Genomic DNA, 14,606 nt, shown 5'->3' on the forward strand with positions numbered 1-14,606 from the left:
TCCGATGTAGTAGGAGATCTGCCCCGTGGTGGGAAATACATAGGTGTAGGTATAAAAGTAGGATGGGTAAATGAGGGCGGCTGAGGTGGTGCCGCCTGGAAGACCCACTGACCAGACTGGGGCTGCATAGTAGAACCAGGCATAAAAAAAAGGAGTTGGAGTAGAGTACATATGTGGAGCGGAGGGAATGGACTAACTACTAGTAGTTATAGGATCTATAGGTCTCTTATCTTTTTTTTTTCTTACCAGTACCTCGACCCCTACCTCTACCTCTACCTTGATCACTACCACATGATGACATCTGTCTACAAATTTAAGTTAGTATAAATTAACTAATATAATTGACAAGTACAGAAAGTTAATTACGTTAGAATAAAAATTTAACAAGTATAGAATTGTTTAATTACCAAGTATAGAAGAAACTAACATGTAACTAGTCATTCTCCCACTCATCCTCGCTTGTTTCATTTTCATCAGATGATTCTTCCCCATTGCTTGTTTCAGGTCCATCGGTTGATTCTTCCTCAACATTTTCTATGATAGTTACATCATCTTCATCAACTTCTTCTAATATGTTTTGAGGATGTTCCAGACTATTTTCTAACTCTGTGTCCATCGTTTGATGAACAAATGGTACATCATTTTGATATGCCACGTCTAACGCATTATCGACCTCAATCCTCCCCACAGGCTTAGTCTTTATAACCACCCACCAATCAGCCTTATCTCTACGCAAAGGATATGGAGCATAATACACTTGCTTAGCATTTTGTGCAATTATAAAGGGATCACAACGATTGTATTGTCTTGTGTGTTTAACATCAATTATGTTTTGTTGACGATTCACCCTTGTACCTCTTTGGCTTGGATCAAACCACTTGCACCGAAATAATGTTATTTTCTTCTTAGGGTAACCTGGATACATAAGTTGTAATCCTACAACACACAGTAATAATCAATTGTTACATCGCTACTATTAGGATCGCCTTTAATGCACACTCCACTATTATTCATCTTCTTATATTGAGAAATTTCTTCGGTTTGAAACTGGTAACATTCACAATGTACATTTTCATTGTCTTAACTTCACTGCCTGGTCCGAGAGCTATATCTTCCACAAATTGGGTATGTTCTCCTGTATGATAAACCTATATAATAAGGAGGAAAATTAAAAATCAATAACTTATATATAGCCTACATTTAATTATAATTATGCAATGAACTTCCACACTTAAAAAATTGTACAACCAATGGGAAAACTTCAAATATATGGCTTCATAGCCCTCAAGTTCTATAAAGTAACTGTTCGATATATGCAAGATTTTCACTCGTTTCACCCTTATCAATTACTCATGTAATTCAGTAATATAATTCGACACTCACTAAATATATACTTGAATTTCAGGGCAATTGAGCAAAACATGTGTCACGGCTGATTGTCTCTCCGTGCTACTCATGGTTCGTTTTGGAGGCTTTTTAGAACCTCATCCTGGTTGATTAAAGATGTACATTGGTGGGTAGTTAGGATCAACCCCACCCTTATCATTACGGTTGGGCCTATTTCTCATACACAATATTTGCTCTTCAAAATAATATGAACAGAAATGCACTGTTTCCTTTGCGAGATACGCTTCGTAAATAGATTCTTTAGTCTTACATCTCTGCTTAGCCAATTTTTTGCATTTGCCAATGGTCCTGCACATGTTTAATATCATGTTATATAATAATTAGTTAAAAAAATACATTAAAGAAAGAGGTAGTAAGTTTGGGTTCCTTACCTTTCGAAAGGATACATCCACCTAGTTTGAACCGGGCCTCCAAGGATTGCCTCTTGTACAAGATGAATGGGAAGATGTTCCATCACATCAAAAAACTCACATCGAAAGATCTTCTCGAGCTTAGTTGTAATGACTGGCGTATTGTGTTCGATTCTTTGAAGGTTTTCTACTGTCAAAGTGTTAGATCATAAATTCTTGAATAATAAACTTAACTCTGTGATTGGTTTCCATATTCTTTCCGATAGACGGCTAAATGCAATAGGAATTAAAGTTTCCATGAAAACATCGCAATCATGACTTTTCATACCAATCAATTTTCCTTCATTCATATCATCACGCTTGTCAAAATTGGATGCATACCCTACGCATCCGCAAATTCTTAACCAGTCGACAAATCTCTCGTTTCTCCTCCAAAGTGAATGAAAAACTAGCCTTGGGCTTGAACACTTTATTATTCACTAACTCTTGCAAGTTCAATTCAGGGCACCTACAATATTCCTTGAAGTCCAATCTAGCTTTTGGGTTATGTTTTTGTCTTGCCTTTAACATACATAAGAGTGTTGAACAAATTATCAAAGTAATTTTTTTAATATGCATCACATCAAGATTATGCCATAGAAGATTATCCTTCCAATACGTTAACTCCCAAAATATGCTCTATTTAGTCCAATTATGTTCAACACCAAGGGGCAACTTTTGTGATCTGAGGCAAGGGACAAACCCTCCCCCAAATTTCCTCTCCTGACAATGCTCGAGATGGAGGATCATTTTCAGTTTTATTCTTTCTAAATGCTTGTTTCATTTTCCTGAATTCGTGATCCATAGGCAAGAACTGACGATGACAATCAAACCATGAATTTTTATGGCCATGTTTTAAAGTGAATGCTTTACTATTTTCCATGCAATACGAACAAGCTAGCTTTCCAGCAGTCATCCAACCAGACAACATCTCATACGCAGGAAAATCATTAATAGTCCACATCAAAGAAGCATGCATATTGAAATTGCTCTTAGTTGATACATCATATGTCACTACACATTCACACCACAATTGTTTTAACTCATCAATCAAAGGTTGTAGATAGACATCAATCAAAACTTTTGGAGTACGGGGACCAAGGATAACACAATTTAGGAATATGTAAGGACTTGTCATACACATCTCAGGCAGTAGATTATACGGAGTAAGAAATATAGGCCAACAAGAATAGGGTGCAGCCGAAACAGAGTATGGTGTGAAACCATCCGCACACAAACCCAAATGAATGTTTCTTGGTTCACTAGCCAAATTAGGATAAGTTCTATCAAAATGTTTCCACGCTTCTCTATCCGATGGATGACACATAACACCAGGTGTCCTTCTATTTTCATTGTGCCATCTCATGTGAGAAGCAGAACTCGGCGATGCAAGCAACCTCTTTAACCTAGGTATAACAGGTAAATAATGCATCGCCTTAATTGGAACCATCTTCCCACTAGGTGTCTGCCTATAACACGCATGTCCATATAATTTACATTCATTTAAGTCGGCATCTTGCTTATAGAACAACATACAACCGTTTGGACAACAATGAATTCTATCATACGACACTCCTAATTCAGAAACTAATCTATTTTCTTGATAGTAACTCGTAGGTATGTCAAATTCCGGACTAGCTAGTTCCCCCATAAGCTTAATCGTTGAGTCCATAGCAACTTCAGCAATAGTCCAATCGGATTTGATATTAATCATTCTAACTGCAACAAATAACTTAGAATGCTGACTCCCAACCCAAAGTGGATGAATGGCCTCTTCTAATTCTTGATAGAAGCCCATTGCCTCTTCATTAGGAGGTTGCTCAAAATTTTGCTTAGGTTCAAACCTAGACTGTACGCCAAAAACATCATTAACCATATCATTAACTCGATCATATTGGACATGACTATATTCTTATGACCTACTACTTTCACCAACAACCATATTATAAAATATACCATTGACCCCATCTGTCTCCCCATGATCAGTCCAAACATAATATTTGTCCTTAAACTCATGACTATATAAATGAACCCTAACCGCTTCCCATTTCAAATACTTCTTACACTTGCAACAAGAACAAGGACACCTAATTATCCCTTCATTTTGAAAGGTTGCATGTGTGATAAACCCGTTAACACCTTCAACAAATTCATCCTGCACACCTTCACGATCACTGTTATTCATATTACACATCCACATACGATCCATCTACAAATATATGCCCACAAATTATTGAGGTTATCGAAATATATTATAACTTATGAATTCTAACATAAAATATAACTTAACAAAGCACAATCCCAACTAATTCTAACTTTGAATTCTCAATAACAATTCTAACTTTAATAACTGATGGATTCTAACTTTAATATAACTCTAAAAAGCACAATCCCAACCAATTCCAACTTTGAATTCTCAATAACAATTCTAACTTTAATAACTTCTGGATTCTAACTTTAATATAACTTTGAAAAGCACAATCCTAACCAATTTAAAAAATTGAAAAGTAAATCTAGTCAAATAAAGTCTACATTTTAGTTTAGAGGTTACAGAAATATTTTAAGTTAACAATTCTAACTTTGAAAAGCACAATCCCAACCAATTCTAACTTTGAAATTCTCAACAACAATTCTAACTTTAATATCTTATGGATTCTAACTTTAATATAACTTGGAAAAGCACAATCCCAACCAATTCTAAAAGTTGAAAAGTAGACCTAGTCAAATAAAGTCTACATTTTAGTTTTGAGGTTATAGAAATATTATAACTTAACAATTCTAACTTTGAAAAGCACAATCTCAACCAATTCTAATTTTGAATGATCAATCACAATTCTAACTTTAATAACTTATGGATTCTAACTTGAATATAACAATCCCAACCAATTCTAAAAATCGAAAAATAAAACTAGTCAAATAAAGTATACATTTTTGCATAAATTCAACATCAATAATATTACGAATGATGATAGCTAAGCTAACACAAATACATTGACAATGAATATAAAAAATAGCACAATCTCAAGCAAAAAGAATATATGAAAAGTAGACTAGTCAAATAAAGTTTATATTTTTTCACAAATTCAACATCAATAACTTAAAAAAGCCCAATCCCAACCAATTCTAACTTTGAATTCTCAATAACAATTCTTACTTTAATAACTTATGGATTCTAATTTTAGTATAACTTTGTAAAGAACAATGCCAACCAATTCTAACTTTGAATTCTCAATAACAATTCTAACTTTAATAACTTATGGATTCTAACTTTTATTCTAAAAATTGAAAAGCAAATCTAGTCAAATAAAGTCTACATTTTAGTTTTGAGGTTATCGAAATATTATAACTTAACAATTCTAATATTGAAAAGCACAATTTCAATTCTAATCTTGAATCCTCAATAACAATTCTACTAACTTATGAATTCGAACAAAAAGCACAATCCCAACCAATTCTAAAAATCAAAAAATAAAACTAGTCAAATAAAGTATACATTTATGCACAAATTCAACATCAATAATATTACAAAAAATGATAACTAAGCTAACACAAATACATTGAATATGAACATAAAATATAGCACAATCTCAAGCAAAAAAAAAAAGAAAAAAAAGAAATGTAAACTAGTCAAATAAATTTTACATTTTTTCACAAATTCAACATCAATAACATTACAAATTATGTTTAACAAAGCTAAATAGACAAATAAAACTAAAATTAAAAGAATTTTAAAAAGCCCTAATCTGAAAGAAACTAACCTCAATTTAGAAGTTCAAAATGGGGCTCGGGTAAGCGAGGCTGGGCTGCACAGGTGAAGGTGGTGGGCGGCGCGCACTTAGGGTATTTTTTAAGAGGGAAGTGGGTTTTTTTAGGAAATAGGGAAATGGGAGGAAGAATCCGTGTGGGTCTTCTTGTATTAAAAAAAACCCACGGACAAATCGACTCAGTCGGTACATTTTTTAAATTTTGTTTTCCCGATTTGAAAAAAAATAATTACAAAACCGATGTCATCCGTCGGTTTATTTAAAAATAATAATTTATTAATATTTTAAAAAAAATGAATTATAAATTATTTAACATATTTTTAAAATTAAAACCGATGTCGTCTGTCGATTTTTAATTATTTAATTTTTTTTTAATAAAACCGACGTCCCACGTTGGTTTTTGAAAAAAAGAATTTTGGCGGAATTATAAGTTCAAAATTCTGCGAAAAAAAACTGACGTTGTCCGTCGGTTTTTTAATAAAAAAAATATTTGAAATACACAAAATCGATGCACTGTGTCGATTTTCCGTCAGTTTTTCCAAGCGACGCAGTCCGTCAATTTTTTTTTCGTCGAATTTTGACAGTTTTTTAGTAGTGAAAAAAAGTTCCGCTTGTCTTCCAAAGATTGAGATTGGCTAGAGAAAAAGATTTAGTACTAATCTAGCTTTTGGACATATACAGATTTGGTTGAAACTTAAAAAAATAGTTTTCGTAGCTTTTGAAAGTTGAAGTTGTGTTTAGACATGCATTTTACATGAAAAAAAGTTGAAGTTTTGTGCGTGGAAAACTGGTTTTTGCAATTTGAAAATTTTCTTCAATATTTTTTAAAACAGATCAAATTTCATGAACAAATTAAACAATGTTTTCAATTTTATTTGATTTTTTTAAAAAAAATATCTATGTCCAAGTGGAAGTTAAATATTTTGGAATCGAAGAAGGTGATTCATTACATACAGAGCTCCTTCTTTTAAGTTTATAAGGAATTAATTCACTAGTTATACGTCAAATGAGTTTTCACTAGATTCTCAAATTTTATATTGCTTCAAGTGTGTTTTTGTAACAACCCGTTTGGTCGTTATAGTCTTTCTGGCATTTTCACACTTTTCCGAGCATTGATTAGCTCATTTTGACCCGAGGGAACCGTTGGCATGCTTCTCGAGGTGTCTAGAACGGATTCGGGCAACTTTTGTGAAAAATAGGCATAAAGTGAAAAATGATTGACCCAAAGTTGACTTTTGGGTAAACGGGCCTTTTTCGGAACTCCGTCGATTCCAAGAGCTCTGGATGGTTGTTTAGAACTTGTGTGTGTATTTGGTTCAGTTCCCAATGCACTCGGATGCATTTTGAGACTTGGGTTGGAAATTGGAATTAAGGCGTCGGGGGTTGACTCGGTCAACGAGACCTCCGTTGGAAATTCCGAGGCCACGGACGCGTTCGTAGCGTGTTTTTATGTGTATCTATGTGTATGGTATGTGAGTAGACGGCCTCGGCAATTAGTCAAAAAATCGGATCAAATGGTGAAACTTGGGAAAGTTTCTGGTGTCTGGTGCCCGCTTTGGCGACACCAGCACCGCGGTAGCGGTACCGCTGGAGCGGTAGCCGTGCCGCTAGAGTGGTCGAGTGATTATCGCCTTTACCGCTGAAGCGGCACCGTTGGGGGCTCCCAGTGCCGCTAAAGCGGGTGACGGATAGTTTGTATAATTAATGAAGTGTTAAAAGCCCTTAGACCCTCATTTATTTCCATTTCGAAATGAGAGCCTTGGGGAACTATTCTTGGAGAGATTTTGGGAATCTTCTTGGAGGTAAATCTTGCTAATTCCTTTACTCTTCCTTTAATCATAAATCATCTTAGATCCCCCTCTTTCCTTTAATAATCCCTTAGTAATGGAAGTTGGAAGAGGGTTTTGATGAATCTAAGCTTATTAATCCTATATCTTCCATTTCTAGTGTTGAATTTCGGAATCAAAGAGTTAGGGTTTATACAAATTGGGGGTTTTACTTCAAATTCGAAATTGGGTAAATCTATGGGTTAAATTAGCAAGTAATGGTTGGGTTATGATCACTTAGCACTTAATTTTATATTTTGCTTCCGAATTTCCCATGTTTCCATTATGGGCCCGTTTCCCCAATTTCTAGGGTTAGAATTGACCTAACTAGAATGTTAGCAATATTAGCATCATTCTTCATGATTTCTAATCTAGATTTCGATTATGCTTAGACTATTTTGGTTCTGAAGTTCAGCGGAAAGGCAAGGCACAGGAGTGAGTTATTGGTGTTGCGGTTCGACCATCTAGATAGGTTATGGCTTACCTTTGGTGAGACTTCGTATAGCAAAGCACATATTTAGATTATATTGTAGGAGACAAAGATGTCAACCTTCGGGTATGAAATTGGGATGGATATTGCCTTAGGTTGGGCCCTGTTGTGTGTTGGGGCTAGCCATCCCGTTGTGTTGTGATTTGTTTGTTCTATTGTGTTGGCTTGATGCCATGAGTTATTGATAGATATTGGATTTTGTTATCATCTTGATTATCATATTATTGGCGTACCCACTGTTGGTACTTGTGATTCGGTCATATTGTTGGCGTACCCACTGTTGCTACTTGTGATTCGATTATATTGTTGGCATACCCGCTGTTGGTATTTGTGATTCAGATATATTGTTGGCGTACCTATTATTGGTACTTATGATATTGAGCATGATTATTGATGTTAATACATGCATTGCACGCACTCCCACTTTCATGATACATTGTTGAGATACTGATGATGTTTGATGAAACACTTGATAAGCTGGGCTCGATTTTACTTGAGTGACGTGAGATGGCCAATGTCTGATGTTAATCCCGGAATCGTTGATTATGGCCAATGTCTGATGTTAGTTCTGAAATTGTTGATTGAGTGAGTGCATGGACTCCGCGGGTCTCCCGGGGTGGTGCCAGTGAGAACCCCTATGGGCAAAGATCTGGGGTCCCATCTGTCTGTTGGGCAAAGATCCGGGACGGGTGACACTTAGACTTCGCGAGTCACACTGGGTTGTGCTACCGAGACGTCGATATTTCTGTCCGGAGTACATGTGTACACAATATTTGCATGGCATTGCATTGCATTCATACACTACTACATTGCATTATGACTTGATTTTGAGATGTTTGGTGTTGTACTTGTGATGTTGGATTTGGATTGAATATATTCAGACTTGGCACATTTGGGATTAGATGCTTTACATCGGCGATGACGGATACTTAGACTTGATTACATTGACTTATACTTGTTGGTTTATCTGCTTATCTGCTTTATTATCTGAGTTGTGTTACCTATGCTTAGTCGGCTGATGATGCCTACCAAGATCGTTGATTGTACCGACCGCACTTCGTCGCATTCCTTTATGAATGCGAGTACCAAATCGGACCCACCGTGACGCGTGGTCGATAGTCGCTTCAAAGATTATCTTAGTCTCCGAGGCGAGCATGGCCGTTCGCTGCCTTGAAGACTTCTCTATCTTTATGTCCTATTCTATCCAGAGACATAGACACTTATGTTTTAGTATTCTATACTTGTACTATTCCCTTTTTTAGATGCTCTTGTATTATTCAGACTAGATCCTGGGGTTATTATTATCATTCTGCAGTATCTTATTCTATATATATCAATCATAAAGACTTACATATCTACTTTTTCGTTGATTGGTTATATATTTGGGACTTTATTTATTGTTGGTTGAGGGTTCGCTTACCAAGGTGAGAATGTAAGTGCCCGCATGGCTTAGGCAAAATAGGTTGTGACAAGTTAGTATCAGAGCCCTAGGTTACTCAGTCTTTAATATAAGAGCGTGTCTAGTAGAGTCTTGTGAATCGGTACGATGAGCTCCGTACTTATCTGCGAGAGGCTACAGGGCATTTAGAAAATCTCACTTTCTTTTCATTCTTCGTGCTACTTTATTCAAATTGGTATCTGACCCTTATCTCTTCTCTCACAGAAGGTGAGCACTCGAGCTAAGATGGCACAGTGAGGTCGGCGAGCTGGCGCCGGCTTACACGAGGCACACCCCGAGTAAGTCTTGCGACGGGGGACATGGCAGAGTGAGAGGCCGAGGGGCTACCCCAGCCAGGGGTAGAGCTCCTGCGGTGGGACAGTGGCGAGAGAGGTCTCTATCTCCCGAGCTCGAGTATCAACCGGATAGAGATCAGGCCGCAGAAGATGGTGCGGCTCCAGTACGAACACAGCCGGAGGTTACTTCTAACCAGGCTGTGTATGACACTATGGCCAGGATTTTACTTCATCTTGATGCCCAGCAGGTGGCGGTCGGTGTTACTACTCCCAGTGGGGGTTCACAGCCTAGGGTTGGGGTGCAGACCCATAAGTAGGGACCTACGCGGGCAGCATATCCCGTCACAGCTATGGCTCCACGCATTGATGCGATACCCGCTCCTGGTGATGATATTAGGCCTATGGAGTGTCACACCCCAATCTTGATAGGGCATGATGGGCACCCGACCCCTTACTCAGAGCCGAGCGAACCCGCTGGTTCTCGTTATATTCATAATCTCACTGGACTCTTAAATCACGAAATGAAATGCATAATGAAAGCTTTTCAAAACATTCTTTTCGTCGTTCTCAAATCAAGTAAAATCGAATCATATGAAATTTGTAGCATAATGCATAATGATACATCGGCTTGCGAGCCGCTTACAAATCGACATGCTATATACGTGACTCCGTCCGCAAAGTCTCTAACATCAATCAAGATACCATAACATAGATACTCCGACTCGGCAACACTCCGAAGAAATGGAGCTTGCCAATCCAAACTGGAACATCTTCTAAAGAATACCCTCTACTCATCCGTATACACTCGTGTGGCATGAAACGCGGCGTCCACAAGAAGGGACGCGCACGAGCAATACTTACCGACTTACCGGTATCTCGTTAGTCGGCTCCTTTTCCCTTACATTCACATCATTTTACCTCTCTTACTTTTACGGTGCCTTCAAAACAAATCCACACTTCGAACTTCAATCCTTACTTTCAATTTTAAGCCTAATATGTTCCTTTCATCGATTCACTTAATGTCCATACTAAAATGTATAACGATAACAACTATATCATTTCCGTATAACTCTCACTTTTTGTTTTAGGGTCTATACTTGTCACATCTTAGGATTCGTCATTTCAATCTCTACACTTATGCTTTTCTTACTTGCTTCCCCCCTTTTAGGGTCTTACTTATATCATTCGCAAATCCATTACCTCACCTCCAATCTTGAATTGATGTATCCCTTTCCTCAATTCCTTTATTATACTGCACCATATTCATGCCATTTCCCATAATTTATAGTTGCAGTAATTCATGTGTGAAGTATTAACATACTCATCTCGCAGTTGCGTAATTCGATGAGTACATAACGTAGCAATCCAATCAAGGATGTATTTTGTTTAGCTCAATCGTTAATTATGAGTCAATGTTTACCTCCGCTCCAATTAACAACTCGTCCCATGGGATACTCGTGTAATAGTATGTCTAACCGTCGTACCGTCCACAAGTAGGTCACTTATCCCATTCTTCAATAGTCGGCATTCATTTTGGTAGCGTCATCTTCCCCTTTCTTTCCATCTCAAGTTATTTCTCTCTTTCCCGTAATCGACTTACGAACCGTAAATGTATTTCCCTTAAACCGCCATCTGTCTTATCAAGGATCTAAGTCTCTGTGCAACTAATACCCCCTTTGTACGTCATACTCTTTTATTCTTGTGTTGTACTCAGCATTGATTTCAAAGACAATCATAATCATATCTTTACTTGTTATTGGTGATAGCCTTACTTTATCGCTTTATCGTCATATGGTGAACTCGTAACTCATAGCCACATTTTTCTTTCCAGCTTATTCCGTTATGTACTTTACTTGTTCTATCTTAGTATAGGATATCCGTAGGAGACGCATCGTCCTTTTCTTTCTATACCCATACTTACTCCGTTATATAATTAATCCTTTATTCCTCGCACCAGGAACCCTATTCTTAACTCAGTACCGCTTTGTCCTTCAAAATATATTACTTCTATACAATCCATTCTTCGTCTCCAACATCCCTACTTTTTCCCTCTCATCCTTATTATCTTTGATCCTTTTCCTAACAATCGTTCTATTTAGTCATTCATCTTTCCGTAATCTTAGTCTTTTACATCCAGCCAAAATATCATTCGTGATCTCGATTCTCCGCCACTACTTTGCTATGTCACCTTTCTCTGATTTCCTTTTCGAGTTGACTTCCTCTTCCCTCATGCTTGCTATCACTCTGTCATTGCAAAACCTCATCTTGAACTTTCCCTAACAAGGTCTTATAAGCTTTCTTATCCACTGCTTCATGGCTCGCTTATTGGTTTCACCCTTGCATTCCCTCTCTATTCACATAGAACATGTCACATCTTTAGTCGTTTCCTCGCTATACTTTACTTACTTTGTATTACAGTTCTTGCTACGTTCTCATTATACCCCAATCATAATCAATTCTATAGAGTACCACTTCTTGATAGATCTCATTCGTAACTCTTGCATAAAAGCAGAATAAATCTCGTGGAGTAAGCATACTTAACTTTGTAACTCTTTGATTGACCTATTACACTTACCACGTAGGTTGTCTTACCCGAGTTATTCACATTAGATTTACAAACCTTCGTATTCTATGCCTGTCGACGTCATCTTTGTTACTTCATTTTACTAATAGACTCGTCGTATTTCACTTGTAGTTATCCATCCCAATCGATACTTCAGTATCACACTCTATTAGAGTTAACCTTTCTTTTTTTAAATCATATTTTAGTACTACCAATCTTCCTAATTTTCTCTGGTATTTCTCTTTACCATAAATATCATTCCGTGTAATCATCCTTACCTTCCTCTTTCCTTTCATACAGTTATCTTTTAATGCTTCCTTTCCTTTTGCACTTTAGTTCTGTCCTTGGTCTTCTTTGGATCTCAATTTCGTTATGTTCTATTTAGCTTAACTCAACGATACTTTCATAGCTTGCCTTATGTCCTTTCACTCTTATCATTCCTTAACATTCTAACTTGAGTTGCCTTGCACTTTCCCTCAATTCATCTGTAATATCATAGGCGTATGTCCTTCGCTTATCATCCTACCTTTGGCCTCAACTCTTCGCGTAGTCCCTTCATATTGTATCGCCTTATTAACGCAACCCTACTATTCCCCTCAATCCAACTTGTATACAACTATCTCCATAGCCCGACATCTATAATAGGTCAAGGTTAGAGTAGTATCTATATGCGTATACTCTTTAACTTGACTTAAATGTATAAGTAATCCCATAATCCTTTCGATACTTTAATATCTTTGAATTTGTCATAATAACCTTCTCTTCGTATAACTCACCTTCCTTACGTAGATCATTAACCGAGCCATGCCAAATCCATAACTCCTCTAAAGCAACACATCCCACTTATTGTCTATTTACGATATTTCCTTTTCACGCTTTTCCTTCGTTAGGTGTACCTAACCAAATGACTTCGATTTTGAAAAATTCGGCGAGTCTCCTTTATAATTCTTACTATCCAAAACACCGCATGCAAACAAATACAAAGAATGCCTCGCGAGGGCATTTATATATATATATATATATATATATATATATATATATATATATATATATATATATATATATATATATACACGACATATCCCAGCCACCCAGGGCTCCCAATTTCAGGTAAAAGAACAAAGATATCAAAACTTACCTCATATATCACACCTCGAGATGCACGATCCTTTAGCGATCTGCACACATTTATATCTTCTTGTTTACCTTCCCTTTTCATTCTTCATCTTTATATCTCAATCATATATGCAATATTCTTACCTTACCCGACACGGTCTCTATGGGGTCATGACATGGAGGGTGCTGTTATGACTACTTCTGATCAGGATCTTGTTAGGAGATTCTGGAAGTTAGAGCCGCCGAGGCTCTTTGGTACCCCGTCTGAGGATGCCTATGAGTTTATTCTTGATATACATGAGTTGGTGCTCCGTATAAGGATAGTGGAGACCCACGGCATTGATTATGTGTCCTATTAGTTTCGCGGCGACGCAAAAATATGGTGAAGGCATTTCGTGGCCTGCAGACCTACAGGTTCTCCTCCTTTGACCTAGACTCAGTTTTACCGGGCCTTCCTTGAGAAGTATGTTCCCCGGTCATTGCGAGAGGCGCGTCAGTAGGATTTTCTGTATCTTGAGCAGAGAGGCATGTCCTTGGAGTCCTACATGACCCGCTTCCTATATCTGGCCCGCTATTCTACTCTGTTGATCCCTACTGAGGCCGATTGGATCAGGCGCTTTATTGGGGGATTAGTGGGCTCTCTATAGATTTCTTATTTTCAGATGGAGTCTATGGGGGCTTCCTTCCAATCCATTATCGAGCATGCTGCTATGGTTGAGGGCACTAAAGCCCGTGCTTTTGGTGGTAGTTATTACACCTCGTATCTTCGAAGAATACTTATCAAATTTGAAACATGAGTACGTTGAGTTATGGTTAAGTAAAACCACTTTGAAACATAAGCAAGCATGATCAAGTACATTTAATGAGTGAAGGGTGTATATAAAGTATACCAGAAGGTTTTATAAGGACATGAATGGAAGAAATGAAGTAGTACGACTTTGGAGAAAGGATGGGTAATGTTTTGTGTGAAAATTTTGGTCCAATTTGGGGGACAAATATCTCTTAGCATACGAAGTGTTTTAAGGTGAAACAAAAGCCTAAAATGAAGTTTGTCGAGTCTAGTTTCCAACGCAACAAACCGCTCGTAGATAGGAGATCAGAGTAGATAATTATGGACGTTACAAGTTCAGACTGAGCGAGAAACGCGTCTTTCTGATCTTCTTCTGATTACCCCCGGCACAGATTCGACCGTATATAAAGGAGTAAAAACCCTTTTTTTTCACCAGATTTTCAGAAAAACTCTAAAAATTGAAGAGAGAGAGTGAGGAAACAAAAAAGTAAGCAATTTTCAATGACGGGGTATTAATGGCCCCAAAA

General features: G+C 37.3%; 1 protein-coding gene across 1 annotated transcript; it reads right to left on the reverse strand.

Annotated features, from left to right (window-relative positions):
* Positions 1-433: 433 nt before the first annotated feature.
* Positions 434-3,672, reverse strand: LOC132039075 (uncharacterized). The gene is made up of 4 exons (XM_059429621.1): positions 2,500-3,672; positions 2,139-2,318; positions 1,049-1,148; positions 434-936 (listed from the first exon to the last, which is right to left on the reverse strand). Exons 1-4 carry the CDS (start codon positions 3,670-3,672, stop codon positions 434-436), a joined length of 1,956 nt encoding a protein of 651 aa, XP_059285604.1.
* Positions 3,673-14,606: the final 10,934 nt, after the last annotated feature.

Source organism: Lycium ferocissimum, chromosome 12 (genome assembly GCF_029784015.1).
Source record: "Lycium ferocissimum isolate CSIRO_LF1 chromosome 12, AGI_CSIRO_Lferr_CH_V1, whole genome shotgun sequence".
In the NCBI taxonomy this organism is placed as follows: Eukaryota; Viridiplantae; Streptophyta; class Magnoliopsida; order Solanales; family Solanaceae; genus Lycium; species Lycium ferocissimum.